This window comes from Carya illinoinensis, chromosome 7, assembly GCF_018687715.1.
Source record: "Carya illinoinensis cultivar Pawnee chromosome 7, C.illinoinensisPawnee_v1, whole genome shotgun sequence".
Taxonomy (NCBI): domain Eukaryota; kingdom Viridiplantae; phylum Streptophyta; class Magnoliopsida; order Fagales; family Juglandaceae; genus Carya; species Carya illinoinensis.
In genome coordinates this window covers 1,939,501-1,960,404 of record NC_056758.1, presented here as the reverse complement: position 1 = coordinate 1,960,404, position 20,904 = coordinate 1,939,501, and the positions used below count along the sequence as shown (strand labels likewise).

General features: G+C 32.3%; 2 protein-coding genes across 2 annotated transcripts; both read right to left on the bottom strand.

The window, feature by feature from the left end:
• Window positions 1-2,327: 2,327 nt before the first annotated feature.
• On the bottom strand, window positions 2,328-7,196 carry LOC122315844 (DNA excision repair protein ERCC-1). The gene is made up of 9 exons (XM_043132079.1): window positions 6,841-7,196; window positions 5,996-6,125; window positions 4,433-4,536; window positions 4,008-4,107; window positions 3,789-3,865; window positions 3,459-3,558; window positions 3,265-3,336; window positions 3,097-3,165; window positions 2,328-2,966 (listed from the first exon to the last, which is right to left on the bottom strand). Exons 1-9 carry the CDS (start codon window positions 7,107-7,109, stop codon window positions 2,724-2,726), a joined length of 1,164 nt encoding a protein of 387 aa, XP_042988013.1. The 5' UTR covers window positions 7,110-7,196; the 3' UTR covers window positions 2,328-2,723.
• A 6,555-nt stretch (window positions 7,197-13,751) lies between these two features.
• On the bottom strand, window positions 13,752-15,273 carry LOC122317431 (E3 ubiquitin-protein ligase ATL6-like). Its single transcript, XM_043134526.1, has one exon. It carries the CDS (start codon window positions 15,082-15,084, stop codon window positions 14,008-14,010), a length of 1,077 nt encoding a protein of 358 aa, XP_042990460.1. The 5' UTR covers window positions 15,085-15,273; the 3' UTR covers window positions 13,752-14,007.
• Window positions 15,274-20,904: the final 5,631 nt, after the last annotated feature.

Here is a 20,904-nt window from a genome sequence, read left to right as displayed (position 1 = left end):
TGGCCAAGATCTTTCATGTGGAAAGTTGCATGTAACAGCTGCTGAAGCTTAGTAATCAAACTACAGTCAGTACCAGTAATGATAATATCATCCACATAAATCAAGAGAAAGACTATACCCGATGCAGACGTGTGGAAGAAGAGAGAAGAATCATATTGACTTTGTGTAAAACTGAAGGAAAGAAGTGTATTGCGAAACTTCTCAAACCAAGCCCGGGGTGCTTGCTTGAGCCCATACAGAGAACGCCTTAGCTTACAGACATCATGAGGAGAAGAAGTAGTCATACCAGAGGGAAGCTTCATGTAAATCTCTTCCTGGAGATCACCATGAAGAAAGACATTCTTCACATCCATTTGATGCAGCTGCCACGACTGTGAAGCGGCAATAGCTAAGATGGTTCAAACCGTAGTCATTTTGACAACAGGAGCAAATGTCTCCTCATAATCAATCTCATATTCCTATTTATTACCTAGAGCTACAAGACGAGCTTTGTACCGGTCCAAAGAGCCATCAGAATGAAGTTTTATAGAGAAAACCCATTTACTCCCAATAGGTTTGACTGTAGGAGGACAAGGAACAATATCCCAAGTGTGATTCTCCTCAAGTGCTTGAAGTTCTACTTGCATTGCATTTTGCCAACACTCATGTTCCATGGCCTATTTGTAGCAAGAGGGAATTGAAATAGTGGATAAAGTAGTGACAAGAGAGACAGGAGAGAAGAAACCATACCAATCAGGGGGTCGAGAAAGACGAGTAGACCGACGAAGAGTGGTGGAAGCAAGAGCAGGATCAGGTGCCGAGTCAAGATCAGAAGGGGTCACAGAGGAAGTGGAACCAGACTCATGTCGACTATGTCTTCCATACACAAAACTAGGTTTAAACCTTTCTACAAGTGTTGGGGAATCAGAAAAAGTAGGCAGAAAAGATAAAGATGCAGATGGCAGCTCAACATGAGATGGAAAGAAATATTGATTTTCAAAGAAAATCACATTCCTAGAAACCCGTATACGACGAGCATGAGGATCATAACAAACATAACCCTTTTGAGGGATAGCATAACCAAGAAAAACACACTTAACAGACTGAGCAGTAAGTTTATGACGTTCATGAGTAGGGAGATGCACAAAACAAACACAACCAAAAGTACGAAGATCAGAATATGTAGGAGAATGACCAAACAACTTAAAGAAATGAGAAACATGATTTAATGTAGGAGAGGGTAGGCGATTGATCAAATGAACAGCAGTAGAAAGTGCTTCACACCAAAAACGAGGAGGAACAGATGATTCAAGTAAAATAGTTCTTACCACATCAAGAAGGTGACGATTTTTCAGAGAATTGAGTTTCAAGAAGTGTAAGAAAGTGCTTAAAGACTGAAAAAACTTCGGCATTAACCCGGAGGAAGTAATCCCAAGTAAAGCGACTAAAGTCATCAATGAAAGTAACAAAGTACTTGTAATGCGCATGAGAAACAATAGGACCAAAGCTGTTTACCGTACAAAAGGACCAAAGAAAAAGCCAACAGCTCAGTCGGTTAAGATGTCGTTTCTTCATCTTCTTAAATTATGATCCAAAGAGTTATTAAAGAGTAATTCATACAGTTGTCATAAGCTTTGTAACAACCTCTTGTACGTTTCCTTTCCCATCTTGGGTGAGATGTCATTATGATCGGGCAACATGTGCAATACATTTCGGATGATCAACTTTCATAAATGATAGATTGTAGAGGACAATTTAGCCTAGCCTAGCTTGTTTAATTAGAAAAGAACCGCATATATGCTTGTCCTTTAGCAGTCTTCAAACAGCTCGAGCTCTTAGAATAATAAAACAATCAGTTGAAGTACGCAAGGACACAATCAAAAAGGAAAAGTAAAAAATTAATATATGAAATTGGGAAGACCTGAACAATTCAAAGCAAAGAGACCAATTATACGTTCAGGAAAGAAAAGATGAAGATGAGATACTAACCGTGTTGTCGAGCACCAAAAAAGATGAGACTATCGGCTAAAGCATTACCCTCCCATACCAAATTCATTGGTAGTGTAAAAAATTGTCACTCCTGAGGGTGCAAACTTTTTTTCGTTGGACAAATCAAATGATAAATTCAGCAAATGCATAGAAAATATATCAGCTATCAATGTGTCAAATAGGATTGCCTCATGTGAATCTCCTCATTGCATTCTGCAAGAAACAATCCTTAATTCCGTTTGTCAATGCATGGTCACCGGTGAAACCATTTCGAAACTTTTAACTGAAAATCTTCCTCTTGAAAGCTTCCAACACAAACTGATGGCAAAACATTTATATGGTTGCAAGTCTCACGTACATTTAAGATGCAAAAATGACGGCCTAATTTCATTGGGGAAAATGAATGTTAATATTACATCACAACTGTAACTCTAGGAATCAAAATGTACATATACAAATTGCATTTTGACTCAAGATTTTCTTTGGCGCAGAGATAAAGTCAAGGGCATGGAAGGACCAGTGTAACGGGTATCACTAAAGTGTGTGTAGACTGCCAATATCTGATTGCTTTCCAGTGCCAACATATAAAGTACGGCAAAACCTTCAGCATTTCCATCTCACCTAGCTCTCATGCTTGGGCGCTTCTGTTGAGGTCTGAAAAAGGTAATCGACTTGGAGCAACTCCATAAGGAACCTTTTCTTTTAGCTTCTGATTCCATAGAAACACATGTTTCTCCTGTCGTTTCCCCCATTGACTAGGTGTTGTTCTTTTTACCAACTTTATCGGCATACTTGGCAAAAGCAGCAGACAGGGCTGATTTAACTGTCACTTCAGGTTCTTTCTTATGGTTGCTTGCATTTTCTTTGGCCTTGTCCTCTTCTTTTTCTTTCATAGAGGAAGGTTCACCATTGTCTTGGATAGGAGTATCTGGGACAGTAGAACAGCTGGAAACCACCCGTTTGAATGGCTCATGAAAAGTGTCGTACAAACGTTTTACCTGATGAACACAGTGGAATCACTTTATTGAAAACATTAATTGAAAGCATTCAGATTAAACAGAATCGACTAAATGACTTCATGCAAGAAACAAAAACTTGACTTGGCTCACTTCTAAACAGGAAAAGTACCTTGCGCTCTCCTATTCCAGGGCATCGGGCTAGATCTTCCATGGATGCATCCATTATATGTGAAAGGGACTGCAGTGACATAACAACCAGCTCAATATGAACAGAAAAACAGTTGTGCGCACACAAAAATAAAGTAAATATGTTGGTGTGAAACAGCAGGCAGCATACCCCAAATGTAGTACCAAGGGTGACTACATTGGTCTTGTTAACATGTCGAACCGTTGTAAGAGCATGATTTAACTACATTTAATATGAAAAAAAAAGGTTTGAGTTTAATAGATCCAAAGTGCTGAACTAAGTAATTAAAGAGCACAATAAAAACAGCTTCATTGATGAACTGATGACCATAAAAAAATCAATACCCGTGAAAGATAATCTGTATCCATTTGGCCTTGAATAATATCTGCAGGCTTGTTTTCATACATTTTTATCGTCTCCAAGTAGCGTCCACATTCCTCTAAGCTATAGCAAAATAAGAAAAACAGAAGGTTGTAAAAAAAAAAAATCAACTAACTACGATACTGCATTGTGTTCCCAATAGTTTGGTAGCATCGCACTTCATCCATGAACACAAGTTTTTTAAAACGATTGGAAAAAAAAATAATTTAGACATAATACAGACCCAGGCTCCTCTATAATTGAAAAAATGTATTATCACAATGCCATGCACTTGCACTTAAAATATAGCATACCTCCAAGCACATAATAGGGTACAATCATGAAGTAGAACTGTCTTAGTAACTTCAAGTAAAGGCTTGACTACATCTTCCTGAAACCATTGAGCAAAAGTACATACATCCTTAATTTCATATGGACAATAAACAGCTGAAGTTACAAAAACATGGACCATTAAAGAACTTAAATCAGAAAATATTCTTGCTAAGGACACTAAATAGGGTACGGTGGCTTACCACATCAACATGACATAGAACAATGCGAAGCTTGAAATTCTTTTGCAGTTCTCTGATACGGAAATACAAGTAGTCTGGGTGCAGCAGATGATACCTAAGACTGCATTGATTGCTTAACTTAATACAGATTGATATATAAGAGTGACTTTAAAATCATGTCGTACAACAAATAGAAAAAGGCTTCATAGGTCACCCTACATATCAAAAGCCAGTCTGGGTTCAACGAGGAACTATATAAGTATGAACACAGATGCTGATTCACACCAATGAGGCCTCTATCTGGATGAGCTGGCACCCCAAATGTGTTTTGCTATCAATCCGACCATATGGGAGTATTTTCTAAATTTGTCATTGTAAACAGACCCAATTTATACCTTACATGCATGAAAAATGGAAAACATGACAGAAGGTGAAAAAGTCCAAACCTCAGATAGAGAGCACATGAGCTCTGACCAAGCAAGTAGTCACAGAGAACATCCGCAAAAGCCCACCTCACATTTCTGATATGTCTGAGCAAAGGATTTCCTTTCTGCACAAGAAGAAAGAAATTTTACCTACAGGCTAAGTAAGATAAAAGGTACATTTTACTTTCTACTCAGTAGTTAAAATACGCATAAAACTCCCAAGTCCCCAAAGAAGATGCTAACTAGATGTTTCAATGTTATGTAAGCTAGATTACACTGCCTTGAAGGGTATAGTACATTATAAAGATTCTAAACGATCCCTAAGGGGTTGGCCCAAGTGGTGAAGGCCTTGGTCTTGGGGTATTACTCTCCTCAAGGTTCAAGGTTCAAGGTTCAACACCTCATGGGTGCAAACAATCCTTTGTGGCCACACCCCAGGTGAAAAGCCAGTGATTTAACCAGTTCCGTGTAGGGAAACTTCTAAGGGTGTAGTGCATAGGATCGGGGTTTACTCTACAAGGGTGGATCCGAAGGGCCCTGCCTTGGAGAGGTCCCCGACATAAAATAAGCAATAGTTTATCCAACCTCATATTTGTTTCCTATTTCCTTATGCGAACTACAATCTACATAGAATCAAAATGGTCCAACTGTCGAACGTTTCCCGCCATGGAAATATATTAGTCTCATCAACTTATGAATGTTGATAGAAAACTTATGAATGTTGATTGAAGTTATTTTCCTTGAATCCAGTTTAGAGAAAACCTATGTTTCTATTCCAAAAACAAAGAAATACAGCGTGCAATGAAGTCTTTCCTTCAATCATTCACTTTGGAGCAGCATAGTCCAGCAATGATTTTTACTTTTTTTTTTTTTTTTTTTTTTTATGATTAATAAGAGTTTTATTACCATAAATAGGCATAGTCCAAGTACACAGGAAGCAATAATTTTTACTTTATAGTATTAAATTAAGAGTAGTGATAGTCTTACAACATAATTACAATTAATTTACAATTCTAAATAAAATCATATTTTTTTAAATATTTAAAAACATCAAATCAAAATAAAAGTCAAACTTAAAGTTAAAAAATATGATATTTTAATTCATAGTTGTAAACAAATTGTTAACAAGTAGTAGTTCTATCATTTTTGTAAAATTAACATAACCAAAGATAATTTCCTTACCATTTTGCACTGATATCAACTCTAGTCATAATAAGACCCATTACAGCATGAATATTACATTAACAAATAACTTGGAACATCTATAACATTAATAGAAAAATAGGATCCAAAATTTGTTTCATATATTATTTTATAAACAACTCCAGCACATGTAACGGCACTATTATGACACATCTACCATTACAAACAGATTTAGATGTATACATAGGGAAAGGCATGTGCAAAGAAAGATGCAAGCACTGAAATGCCTAAAGCTTCCACAACCAACAGAGGCCTAAGCAATAGCCATATATTGTAAGCCCCAAATGCAACGACGCATACACATTGCTGAAAAACAAATTAAACAAAATGGGAGCATATAATTCAGTGTAATGACATACGATGCTGTAATTCAATACTTACCTGTCTGTGGCTCACAAGAATAGCATTGCGACTCTGCGTGGAAAGTGGCGTTGATAACGTCGATGAAGGAGTAGCGGCAGGAGCAGAAGCTGATGAGGAAGAAGATGGTGCATCTGATTGAGTAGTTTGCCTAAAAAACAAGACCAAAGGGAGCATCTCAATTTCAAACAAGCCTAAAACAACTACCAGACCACAGAAGCGTCTGAATTTTAGACAAACTACGGAACAAACTCCCTCACCTCAAAATCCACCAATTCGTAGCTGATAGGGAAAGATAATTTTTTTTTGGTTTTATGGTTTCATTTCTTATTGCTTTTCAGAATTGAATTGTCCACCTTCTTACACCAACAAGTCACCAAAAAGAATCAATGGTTTTATAATGGAATTAGGTTCATCTTGTAAAGTTCCTGCTTTTCTCAGGTAAGAAGCAACATAAACACCAATATCCCTAATGCTACGCGTCCTCCCAAAGAACAATGCATGCAATATTTTTAGTCGTTAACTATTGGGTATCCAACAAAACAATAGCCCATATTCACCATAGACAAGCACACAGCCAAATTGTTTAAAATAATTTCTCTTACAAGCAAAGCCAACAGAATCCACAAGCCCCCAAATTCCCTTTCCCATCTTTCCCTTCATTCTAAAATCGATTAAAATATAGCAAACATTCACAGCGCCTCCCCGAAAAATCAAATTTCCTCCAAACAAAACAATAACACAAAACGCCCCCACCCCCCAAAAAAATAAAAAGAATAACTCGAATTAAACATAAAAAGAAGAGAACTTTTAAGGAATAATACATACATATTGCAGGTTTAAATTGAAGGGCGCAAATAGGGTACCTTGAACCAGTTCCATCCGAGGCCTGAACCGGCTGTGGAAAATAAGAGGAGGAGGTGCTAGAGAGTGGAGGAGGAGGGCTGTAGAACTCAGAGGATTTGATGAAGGAGAAGGCTTGGGAGAAGGACTGGGAGGGGTTGAAGAGAGAGGGTGGGGTTGACTTCGACTGTGAGCTCTCAACAACTTCCTGATAAGATGGTATCTTAATCACTATGGAGCTCTTCCTCTCCTGATTTGGCCGTGATTTTTGCTGCTCTTCTTCTTCCTCCATTTTTCTTGGAGAGAGAGAGAGAGAGAGAATTCGCGCCGGAGTTGCAGTATCTCTTTGAGATTTGGGCCTATAACTCGGCTGGGCCTAGCTATTGAATTTTGAAGAATTATAGTCCATCATTAAGTTGGAATTGTCAATGTGTCATTGCCTTCCCACTGCATATTGTTACGGCGCGTTTTGAACTTAACAAGGAGGCGTCACCATAAAAGGTTGATGTTTCGACCATTGAACCTCTTTTTTTTTTTTTTTTTTTTTTTTTTTTAGAAAGGCATAATTCATTACAAAGCGATTATAAAAATAATAGAGTTCTGTTATATATAAATAAATTTACATATTAATTTATATATTAATATTGATTTTTTTATATTTAAAATTTAAATTAATATTATATTTAATAAAATTTATTTTTTAATCAATTATATTAAATTAATACGTAGATTAATGTACAAGTATAGTTGTAACTAAATTTTTCCAAAACTGAAGGTATGAAAGACAAAGTTTAGGTCACTGATATTTTTGGGGATGGTTTGGATGGAAATGCTTGTTCACTTTTCTAGTTTGTTGGCTATGAAATTGGCACTTCTGATCTTTTAGATGGGAAAGGTTCAAAAATGCCTTTTTGACCTTTGGTTTAATTGTTAAATTTTACTAAAATCAATTCAGTTTAATTTAATTTTAAATTAAATTTAATATCTAAACATTTAATTTTTAGATTACATCTAGATGATGAGTTGAGTTAAAATGAAAATTGAATAAAATATTATTTTTTAATATTATTATTATTTTAAAATTTTAAAAAATTGAATTATTTATTATATTTTGTGTTGAAATTTAAAAAAATTGTAATAATTAAATGAAATGAGTAGAGATGGGTTAAAGAACCAAACTTGCTCAATTACTAAATTCACATCAATTCAAAATCTCTTTACACATAAGATTTATAATTTTTTTCAACTTAACACATCTTTATATATGGGTCCACAACTTTTTTTAACTTTTTATAAATATCTCTAAACTCTCTTAACATCTAAATACATTTAAGTTATTCCACCCTCTCAACTACTATTATTCATAAAAAACTTAACTTATCTTAACTTAACTCCATATTCAAATGCAAAGTTGAGATGAGATGAGAGTTCAATAAAATATTGTTAAAATATTATTATTATTTTAATATTTAAAAAAATTAAATTATTTATTTTATTTTATATAAAAATTTAAAAAATTTATAATGATTAAATCAGGTGTGAGGCTTTCGTTTTAGATGACCATATATTATCACTCCTAATCATAATAACTACAAACAAAAAAATAATAATAACTAGAATCCTCCTCATAGAAGGAAAGAAACTGGGTGGGGTTCATAATTATTTTAACCCATTCTACGATAGTCCGATTGATTGAGCCGCAAAGCGATGAATATTTCTAGACAAGCAGCTCTCTTCAAAGTGAATCGATCCTCAATATTTTCTAAATCTTGTCTGAATTCTAGTGCAAGAATTCTTATTGCATGGTTAAACTTTCCAGGTAGTATTAATGTATTAAAGGCTCAAATAATTAATATTGTTAGACTTAATTTATAAGTTTATCTCTATTATTTTTATGATATTAATGTGACCCTAATATATCTAACAGGTAAAAACTTAACCAAATATGAATGAGTAATGTTACTTTTCATCTATTTTACTATCATCATCTTATCATCTCATAGTATGATATTAAGTAATTAAAAACTATTTATTATATTTCACTTATAAACTTATAATTTAATATCACATTAAAAATGTTGAGAGAATTATAATGATAAAAATGATGATAAATATATATTTCCACGGCGAATAATTTCAAAAAACTTAACCAAGTTCTCTCACAACTAACTCTTCATGGAGATAAGATATTCAATTGAGTGAACAAAATTTGTACTCTCTCTCTCTCTCTCATAGAGGAAACAAAACATTTAGGAAAGTATAACTAACTTTATAAACAAAGTAGGTAAATGGAAAAAGTAGAATTAACTTTCGGCAACATCCAAAAGACACGCGCTGTATGAAATGACTCTTAAGCCGTCAATCCTTAAAAGAGAAAAGAAGGTTTCGTGATAATTTGTACTATGACTCGCACGTGCCACCCACAATCGAGCGTGTGATTCACGCATCATCCCTTTTAGAAGTTTTTATCGAAATAGGCACTGGACCAGTGGATTCGCCACTATTAGATTCATCAAATACGACTATTATGGCTACAAGAAGATACGCAATAAAGTGAATCCCACGTACTATCACAAATTTTAGAGTCTGTTAAAGTTGGTTCAAACTGTAATCTGTCAATTTTTACATCTATCTTACTGCTTTCTTGATTATTTTCTTTACATTTTTTCCAAATTTAGTTGGGATACTCTTATATCCAAAGAGCTTAGTAAAAATTCCAAACCATTGGTGTTTCACAATCACCACTCCTTCTTTTGTCCCTTGGCGGTTTCTTTCCACTACAATCCATGAGTTCACTTTTTTTAGCTTTTGCTCCTTGCGCAAGAATCACATGCTCTCGTTTGGGAGAGCTTGGAGTCTCGCTTTGATGTTAGAGCATTGACATTGGATTGGTTATCTCAATTTTTAAAATTTGAAGAATATGTCACTTTTTAACTTTTAGCTAATCGTTCAACACTTAAAATCTACATTAGATTAGCCATCATATTCTCTATAATAATAAAATATTATTATTTTTTATTATTTATATTTCTTTAATTAATTTTTTAATACTTTTTTATTTTATTTTCATCATTTTCAATAACCTCTAATAATCATATTCATTTTTATTTTCACAATCCAACAATCTATAATATAATAATTTCATATGTACATAGATGTTGAAATCTCATATTATATAAATAAAAATTTCATATGTACAATCTATAAAAATTCTATATATATAATATAATAATATCAAATGTGGGATGAATGTGAGAAGAAATAATAAAATACTAGTTTAAAGAAGTTATAGTTGTTTTCATATATGAAATGTGAGATAAATTTACTGTAGTTAAAATTTCATATAAAAAGTATTTAGTTAATTTAATGTGGGTTCAATTTTGTCAATATTTTTTAAAATATAAAAAATATTAACATTTGACTAATCCAATATCAATACTCTTATAACACAATGGATTAAGGATTTTTTTTTCTCTGACTCTCCTTACTATAAGAGACATCCTATTTGGCCACAATATTGTCAAGACGAGACAATAGATTTCCCAATAGCTACTTCAAAATAAAATATAATTATTGGGCGGCTTTCCTTTTACGGAAAAGGGTATGAAATATTTATTTATTTATAGTGTCTATTTCTTTTCTATTCGTTTTTTTTTTTTTTTAAGTGCTGCAGTTCTAATTAAGAAAGAGAGTTATCGGAATCTCCTACTCATATATTTATGTAGGAAAAATATAGTTATAAGTATAATTATATATTAATCTATATATTAATATAATATAATTGATTAAAAAGTAAATTTTATTAAAAATAGTGTTAATTTAAATTTTAAATATAAATAAATCAATATTAATATGTAAATTAGTACGGGACTGTATTTATATATAATAAAACTTATTTATGTATTTTTAATTATAATATACAGAGTTTGCTCGGATAAAAAATAAAAGAAAAAAAAAATGACAGGATAAACAGTTGTGAACATTAATAACACGTGAGAAGTTGTTGGAAAACTTTGGAGTAGAAGAATGCTCGAAGTACTTTCTTGGCGCACACACTATCTGATCTCGCGATCTGAAATCAACCAGCACTGCAACTCACAAACTACTTTAGCCACCTGTCAACCATAATTAATGGTATCCTATAAGTAGTATATATAACTTTCATACGCAACCACATATTATATTCTTTTTTATTAAATGACATATGGATGGGTAATATTTAATATGTGCTAATAAGTAATTAATACATCGTTTTCTGTATTTAAATACAGAGTAGTATTACTATTTCAGATTTGTAAAATTTAAATTTTAAAATTTATCTTTTAAATCAGATTATATCAAGTGAATGGTGTATGATGTAAAGGTATTTAAATATAATTATTCTTAAATATAAATAACTCAAGTTAACTTAGAGTTAATGGTCATTGACACACAATCATTTTCATGCCGTGTCTTTGTTTAAAGATAAGCATGGATCGAGAATTTTAGGAAGAAAGGATGGCCAAACAAGCCGTTTTGGGAGGTGCAAATTAGCAGCAACGCAAAGATCATGCAGCAGCCGCCTGCAGATCCGCCCATATATATGGCTACAACATAGTTTTGGGACCACAGGCCTGCAAGCATCAGCTTCAAGCACCACCTTATTATGACGCAGTACATGGGGGTGGATATCTCCCAATCTAACCTATTATTTAGGTAGGCACAACACAGCACGCAAAGCCATATGCTTCGTCCCGTACATGCAGGCATTGGAAGCCAGTGAATATTACCGGGAGTAATAAAAATGAGAGAAAATATAATTGTAAGTATAATTATGTATTAATTTATATATTAATATAATATGATTAGTTAAAAAGTAAATTTTATTAAAAATAGTGTTAATTTAAATTTTAAATATAAATAAATCAGTATTGATATATAAATTAGTATGTGATTATGTTTGTATATAACAACATTTTAAAAATAATATTATCGGAAAATGCTTTATGCAAGCGCTGTAGCTTACCGCTTTCGCGCCCACTAACTAAACACAATGGAGAAATGATATTTGTAGTCGTGGTTGTGCAAGCGGTGTGTAATTACTTTGAAAAAAATGAATTAATATAGGATCTATATGAAAAAAAATTAATTTTTTAATCGTAGACCCCACTCTTTTTCAAAACGATTGCGCGACATTTGCAATTCCACGACTGTATGTAGCATTGCTCAAACACAACTTAGTAATATTAAACGGTGAGTTTTGACATTTTGAAATCAGTGTTTTTCCTTCCTCCCTTCTGCAAAATCATCTCTCATTCTTCTCTTTTTTTTTTTCATAAGAGTATGAGAGCATAGGCACGACAAAAAAATCTTAAATATTTCAGATATGAATACAAAAATCGTGCAGAAAGTTGTATACTTTAGATTCCTTCAACGTTTCTCCCAATATCTTGGTTTGAGATAAGAAATCAAAGCAGCGAACTTTGACGGCTTGCAGAGTAGGCAAACAGGGATTATACTTCAAACTCAGACGAAATCCATTTCACAAACAGTGTTTACCATGAAAAACCAAAGCTGAAAAAAATCTCACGCCAAAATCTCATGCCCTAAATTGTTAGATATGCCGATTTGGAAGGTTTGAACTTTTTATACTAACTAAAAAAGAAAAAAAACTCAGACTGATACTAAAATTTATACTCTCTTCTTTGCAAAACTGTAGATCAACTCATGCAGGGAAATTTTTGGTTGGGCATAAAGTCCTTTAGACTAGAGTCTAGAGAGCCAAAACAAAGAAAGGTAAAAGGTACTTTTATGGAAGAAAATATGGAGAATAGTCTTGAGAATTGTCTGTACTAAACATGGAATGTGCTGAAAATTTGTAAGAAACAGAGAAAAATGGGAGGGGTATATCGATGTCAAAGAAGGGAATGAGAAATTTCGACGCTATTTTCAAAACGCCAAAAACGTAGCCACGTCATGTTTTTTGAGCAATGGATCCGCCACAACGCTTGCGTATAGCATTTCCCGGTCCCTCTGCTTTTGGTATAAAGCACTTCATTTTTCCCCCGAAGTCGAAAAGAAACTAGGAAGCTTCCAGTGAGTGTGATGGGCATTTGTCCAGTATCCATCCGGCCTTCTGTGATATTATTGGGGATGAAAGTCTTGGGTGACTTTGTCAAAAGAAAAACTCAGTCGGTCCATTATGCTATGCTTCGCGGTCAATCAAAGCAACTCACTTATTCTTTACAATTTATGTGAAAGGAAAAATCTAATTGTTAACATAATTATATATTAATATATATATTAATTTAATGTGATTAATTAAAAAATAAATTTTATTAAAAATAATATTAATTTAAATTTTAAATATAAAAAAATAATATTAATACATAAATTAATAAGTAACTTTACTTATATATAATAAAACTCTTTATGAAAATCAACTAAACATCTCCATGCCAGCACTGCTCTACAACTACCCCTTTTCAAATTACGGCTATGTTAGGCAACCTACCAAATTTTCAAAATTTTTATAATTCAAAAAATATTTTTATTTTTTATCTAATTATTTAATAATTACTTAAATATAAAAATCAATACAATTTTATTAATATAAAATAAAATTTATATTTAAGCTATTTTTTAATTTTATCTATCCATTTTCATAAATTTCAAAACAATAATTATTTTAAAAAAGTATTTTTATTACAACTTTTTTTTATTATTATTTTCCCTGAAATTTCCAAAGGTATATCTCATTTGCCAAGTCTATCTCGAAAAAGAGATTAGAACGATCAATTAGGAATATTTGTCAGTGATAGTAACAAAGGAAAATAGAGTGATTTGTACTGTATTGTTTTTTTTATTCCTTTATATCAGTGTGTGGTATAGGAATATCCTATAATACGTGGATCAACATGTCTACATACAAATTCAGTGCATCTCATACCACAGATTAATAATATAATTATTTTTTATTATTTTATTAAATAATAAAAAAATAACAAATTACATATTAACTCGCGAAGGAAGAAAAGATAACTAAAATTTTTCTACTTAAAATACAAATCAAATAATGAAATCAAGCGTTTTTTGTGTTCATGAATTTGTATGTCAGGATGGTCATTTTCCATTTACATACAAAAAATAATTAAAGAGATGTAATATGTGACAAAATACATTTCAATTCGCCGTTCGAATCAAAATTGTCCTCAAACCGGAGGTCGAGCCGAGTTATTCTTCGGTGTTTCCGGTTGAGCCGAAGTCCCCTCCCCGTAATTAGCCGCCACCTTTGGTGACTTCAATGACAATGCTCTCGTAAAAAACGCCCACCGGCCCGATTTACTCACCTGAGGTTTCTCGAGCCGCCTAGAATTCTTCCCTCTACTACTCCCTTCCCAACCGGTTCTGTAACCCTGCCTCGAACTCCCTTCCCTCGGTAACAAAACCATACTAGTGGCCCGGCTTAGCTTACGATTCATTATCTGTTTCCTCACCTCAACCGGTAACCTCAACGTGAACCGTTCCGTGTCCTCACCCGGTTGGACCAACGAGTGCCCCGTTGAGTGGGACCGCGGAAATGGAAACCTCCAATTCCGGCTCGACCTTGACCCTCGCGTCCGATTCCGGTTCAACGTTTGCTTCACATCGATCACTACCGCTTCTTCTACTCCTTGTTCCCGTTCCGCCGTTTCTCTGCTGGATGATTCCCCGACGGCGTCGTTTACGGCTTCGAGGTCCGAGTAGGCGTCCAACTCGCCCAGTTGGTGGACGGACTCGCCGGGTTGAGGAACGAGGTTGGCTCGGCAGACGGGACAGGTGGTGTGGGAAGCCAACCAGGCATCGATGCACTCGGGGTGGAAGACGTGGTCGCACTTGGGGATCAAACGCAGCTTTTCGTTGTCCTCGAACTCGTTCAAGCACACGGCGCACTCCAGGGCGCCCTTCCCAATCTTGAGCCCCTTGACCGCAGAGTAAACAAGTGTCGGGAACGTCTCGATCACCGCCGGATCGAGACCACGTGTTGCGGCGGCGCCGCGTCCGGAGAGAACTCGCGCACGGACGCTGTTGGCGGTCTCTCCGTTGGTGCAGTGGCGGATGTAGATGGAGAAAAAACCCATGAGGAAGAGAGCGGCGACAAGAACGACGACAATTATCGCCATGGAGGGGCTGAACCTCGCGTAACGGTACTGATCCTGGTCGTCGACAGTCTGAGCAGCCGCCCAAGGAATCTCCTGCAAGAGGAGAGCAAGCAAAAAAAGAGAAACGATTCCATTTTTGAAGTTCATCGTGTGCGTGGTTGCAGTTGAAGCAAGGAGTGGGCTTTGCTTATTGTTTATCTTTATTTTTTTCCCAAGAAAAGATCTTTAGATAACATTCGAGAGGATGCTAATGCGCGCAGGGCGGGCAAGAAATTGAAATGCTGTAAGAGAAGCTGTGGTACAGGTACCACTACGGGGAGGCCTTTATAAATGAGAGCAGAGAGAAGAGCATCTTTCGGTATAAATAAATTAATTAAAGGAAAGACAGCGCGTGAGAACTTAGAATAAAGACAAAAGGCCAAGTTTTCTAGTTTGTATTTCTTTCTTTATTTCTTTTTCCAATTGTGATGTTAATAAACGAATAGTATTAAATTTATATAAAGCTTTTATTAAAATAAATTAATAAAATGATACAATTTGATATAATGAGATATATTTATTTTATAATTTAAAATATTATATGAAGTTATATTTGTATATAAAATTAATTTTATAAGATATATTTTTTTTATCTAATATTTTTTCACGTACCTATAAAAGACTCGAGAAAATATGTCTTAAAGAAGTATATTTTATAATATTTATAGTAGGATACATTTTAGTAAATTGTTTTTAATGGGTATATTTATTTATGTCTTAAAATTAAGAGAAAATGAAAATAAAAATTTAATTAAAATATTATTTAATTTTTATTAAAATATCTTATTTTATCTTATTTAAACTGTATAATCAAACGAAATCTAATTACTCAGTTAAATATTAGAAATATTAATAACTTTTTAAGATGTGTATTTTAATATTAAATAAAATAAAAATTAATATATGTTTCTAAATTATTTAGATAAAAAAAAATTATAAAAAAAATTTTGCTACATACAAGTAAAGTTACGTACTAATCTACATATTAATACTGATTTATTTATATTTAAAATTTAAATTAACACTATTTTTAATAAAATTTATTTTTTAATTAGTTATATTAAATTAATACGTAAATTAATACCTAATTATATTTATAATTATATTTTTCAATAAAAAAAAGTCTTCATATGAGTTGAGAGACGTTCTTCGAGTTTGCCGGAACGCGGAAGTGGTAAGATATGAAGTCATTGGTAACGTCACGTCACACGTGGACTGATTCCGGGTGATTAGGAAGGTTCCGAGAGAAATAAAAGGGGCGTCGAGGAAGTTGGGGTCCAAATAATTGGGTCCTTAAATAAAATAAAAAATAATGACGTGGTTAGAAATATGATATGAGTCTATTTTGCTAGTTGTACGGATTAAAATGAATTATCGGAAAAGAGAAATGATATTTACAGTCGTGATTATACATATACCGTGTAGTTATTTTAAAAAAAATAAATTAATATGAGACTCATATGAAAAAAAAATTAATTTTTTAACCGTAAATTCTACTCTTTTTTAAATTAATTGTGCGATATTTATAATTTTATAACTATATTTAATATTACTGAAAATAGTTGAATTCAGCACTACTTATATGACCACCACCCAAATCCTTTGTATCTGTAACGCACAAGATTTCTAGTCAAAAGTCAACAAATTCTTATTCTGCTTTCAATAAAAAATAAATAAAAACATATATTTCTACAGTATGAGTCATGCTTACTCCATTAATAAATAAATAAATTTAAGATTCACTTAAAAATTTTAAGCTTAATTTTATTTTTAAAAATTATTTCATCTCATCTCATATAATCGTTACAATTTTCTTAAACTCCTAAAATAAAATACAAAAAATAATTATAGTTTTTCAAATTTTAAAATAAAAATAATATTAAAAAATTATATTCTAAAAGTATTTTATTCAACTTTCATCTCATTTGTATAACCAAACGAGTTGTTAGTAATAGTAGGTCTTACTATTTTTTAAAGAGAGTGCAGATTTATACACCGTAATTATATCTAACTTTATTATTCTTTTGAATATACATTTTTTAGAAGAGTCTAGCTATTTAAAGGCATTTAAACCACATAAATTCATATAATATAATTTAATTTATAAGAATTAAATTGTAAAAATTATTTTCTAAGGTCTAATACTTTAGATAATAAGTTGAGATGAGATAATGAAATGAGATGTAACTTCGTCAATTTGATATTTTTTATTTCTTTCCATCGTAGTTATTATGGGATATTGTGTAACTTCGTCAATTTGATATTTTCTCTAGTGGAGCATCTACACTAGAGAAAATTGTGTGGCAAAGGGGTTGGCATGTGAATCTGGAATTGGATACCCATATTCTAGAAGAATATGATTCTGTAAATCTATGGACAAAAATGGGTAGGAGTGGATGAAGTCGTGACTCGTGTAGACATTGGAGGTATGTACAGCCACAATATTCAAACAAAGAATTCTCAGCTTAATGGCGTCCAACGACCACCACCATCGCTAATTTCTATCTTGACCAATTGACATTTGACACTCCGTTTTTAAGGCTTGCTGTGCTCTAATCGATCTACTGACTAATATATACCGATAACCACAAAATCCTTCTTCGAGTTACGCTGACTGATGCGACACATTTTTAAATAATTTATATTCGTTTAATCGGTAGATATATAGAATAAATTAAAATGAAAAATACTATTATTCACATGTGAATTATATATATAATATTTTATAATATAAGATAGTCAAGATTAAGTAAAAGTTAAAATTAGGAGGTGAGGTGATCGAAATGAAGCGTGACTTTAATTAAATTAGCATTAGCCGACGTAGAGCTAGGTAAAAGCCAGCACATTTTTCTTGCTTCACACCCTTTGGAAGCGGCTGTTCGGTGATCCATCATATATCAAACTTGGGATGCTTGTGATTCAATGGGTCAGGATTAGGACCATGAGCAACCATCATCCACGTACTATTTCTATATTCTTCCTCTTTATTTATTCTTTTTTAGGAACAAACCTTTATATAATATAGTTTATAGTTATATATATATATAGTCAACCGAAGTTACCAAGAAAACAAGTGAAAGGAGCCATGGGATGAAGGCATGCAGCAGCCAAGTGAGATCTTAATTATTATATTGGTTCAAACTTGGACCGGCCAGCGCCTTCTTAACTTCCAGCTTCCTTCCTTCCTTGCAGGTTAAAAATATAATAATAAATTATGGTATATATATATATATATCTATATATAAAAAGTGTGTATGAAACGGAAAATCTTGTTTTAACGGTTTTTCTTGTTTTTCCGTTAAAGTTAACACCGTTTGTTTTAACGGTTTGACACATAAAATGAAGACATAAATGTTAAGAGAGATAGCATTCAATGTTGTTATATGATTTATTAATCTCAATAATTATAATACTTAATAATTTATATAATAATAAGTAATTAAAGATTAGTTATTATATTTTTCTCTTTCTCCTTAACATATACATGTGTATTAGGTGCATAAGACGTGAATCCCTAAGTATAATATACGTGTATTATACGTTTCATTAATTCAGATTATTGAGTATTCCAAATTTAAAAATCTCATATAATATATAATATAAGCGTGTTTAATCAAAGTGTTTTTTTTTTTCTATGGTAGTAGGACGTAACTTCCGCTAAGTCATATTTCATACGTGGGCTTGCTATGATAGGCACGTGACAAAGGCCGTGATCCTTGAACTAATCAAGAAAGAGTAAATTCGGCCAACAATTTCAAAATATATTTTATGATTTATATATATGCTATATATAGAAAATATTATACCACAAATTTTATAAAAAGATTATGTTTTAACTTTATGTTGTCCCTGATCGACTCAACCAACAGCAAAATAAGAATTTCAATGTTGTCTCTATTGATTGTCTATAGGATGACATAAATTGATGAATTATAATACAAATATCAAACGACACATATTTTGAACTACCGTTTGTATTAGACTTTTATTAAATTTTTCAGATATATCTTTGCTAAAATTATAGATGTTATAAACATGTATTGGATTATATGATATTTTGAACTAATTTTTTTATTTTTTTCAATATGCCTTAAATTATTAAGTGACATCAATAATTTTTATAAAATATATATTATTTTTTACAAATAATCATTTCATAAAATTAGACAAACGTGCTTTGCACGTTATTCCCACCTAGTATATATATATATATATATATATAGCTATCAAACGGATTTTTCTTGTTTTAACAGTTTTTCTTATTTTATTATTAAGTTTAACGTCATCCGTCAAATTCTTTTCATTATTGGTTGTTTTATATTTTGATTTATAATTCCAAAAAAAATAATTTATTGTTGTTTAAAGCTCACTTAAAAATAATTGCTGATACAACTATATGCACATGCATTTAAAAATAACGTTATATTTTCAATTGATAAATTATAATTACATTGCATTCTGTCCTAATTAACGTTACATTTCTCTAAAGAATAATTTATTGTTGTTTAAAGCCCACTTAAAAATAATTACCAATACAACTGCATGCACATGTGTTTAAAAATAACGTTAGATTTCCAATTGACAATTACATTACATTCTGTCCTAATTAACGTTACATTTCTCCAATTGACAATTACATTGTATTTTGTCATTCATTGGATTCTATCAACCGAAGAATCCCTCGCTTCTCCTTGAGTTTGTTTTCATCTTTGCATTGCATTCCCATCTATTTTTATCTTTGCATTTTGGTTGATCTTTCTGCTGTTAGGAGGTATTTAAATTTTGCTGCATTTAAGGTAACCATCCATATCTTTATTAATCTGTTTTATGTTTACTATTAAAGGAAAAAAACTCATGTTTTACCTTTAAGATCTACATATAAATACAATAGAACAAGAGTCCCGATGTAACTTACACTTTCTAATTTGTTCTTCTCTTTTTTGTTTTATTTTTGCAGCCTTAGATCTTAGTAAATGGCATCGAATCCAATAGATACAATCCAAAACTTTATCCTCGTTAATTTTCTCACTAATCCCATCCAACCATTTTACAGGCATCAGACACTATACTCATGGGTTTCTTATATTATTTTGCATGAAAAGCCTAACTAGTATAATTCCAAATTGCAAAAAAAAAAAAAAAAAAAAAAAAAAAAAAAAAAAAAAAAAGATCTAGCTAAAAAAGTGAAGATGAATTTATATTGATAACCCGCTTCACCCAAAGCCATGAACATGAAGAAAAATATTTTATCGTACTCCCTACCACTAGAAAGAGAACGACATTTTCATAAAACCTAGATATGTGAATGGGTAAATCACATGGTGTAGGCTTTTTATTTTCTGAAACATAAAAAGGATGGGCACTGCAGTACTATTTGTATAGCATATTAGTACGAAGTAGCAGTGCTTTATGGTGGCCTCCAGAAGACAATTATTTGGTGTGGTACAACAAAGAGGAAAAAAAAAAAGACAAAACCGATTACAGGATACATATAAATTCATGATAGAATAATAAGAATTAAGTTACTTTCTAACTATTTTTCCCATTAGTGAGCAAAAGTATGATTGGCAACGTCAAAATTCAAGTATTACAAAAAAAAAAAAAACTAATATGTAGCCCACACAAAATAATGAGTGCTGAATCATATATATAACTTCATCTTCTGTTTTTGGTGTTTTCTTTTTAGGTTTGGCCGAGAGGCTTCGGAACTTAGCATTTCTTTCTTTCAACCTTGTAAATATATGTTTTATTAAGTATTATATTTCTTTGTTCTGATGTTGTTTCATGCATTGATTTATTTATTTATGGTTTAATTGTTTATTCATACTAACCAAAACAGTTATTTGGATTCTTTTGTTTATTGTCATTTTATAACTTCCTTTATTCATTTATGGTTAAATTGTCTGTTTATATAGTTTAATTGTTTAA

Excerpts from the sequence above, each read along its gene's own strand:
- LOC122315844 (XM_043132079.1), bottom strand. The coding sequence starts at position 7,109 with ATGGAGGAAGAAGAAGAGCAGCAAAAATCACGGCCAAATCAGGAGAGG. Across the intron at positions 6,126-6,840 it reads TCGGATGGAACTGGTTCAAG|GCAAACTACTCAATCAGATG; the intron begins GTACCCTATTTG and ends CTTGTTTTTTAG. Across the intron at positions 3,559-3,788 it reads ACCCTATTATGTGCTTGGAG|CTTAGAGGAATGTGGACGCT; the intron begins GTATGCTATATT and ends ATTTTGCTATAG.
- LOC122317431 (XM_043134526.1), bottom strand. The coding sequence starts at position 15,084 with ATGAACTTCAAAAATGGAATCGTTTCTCTTTTTTTGCTTGCTCTCCTC.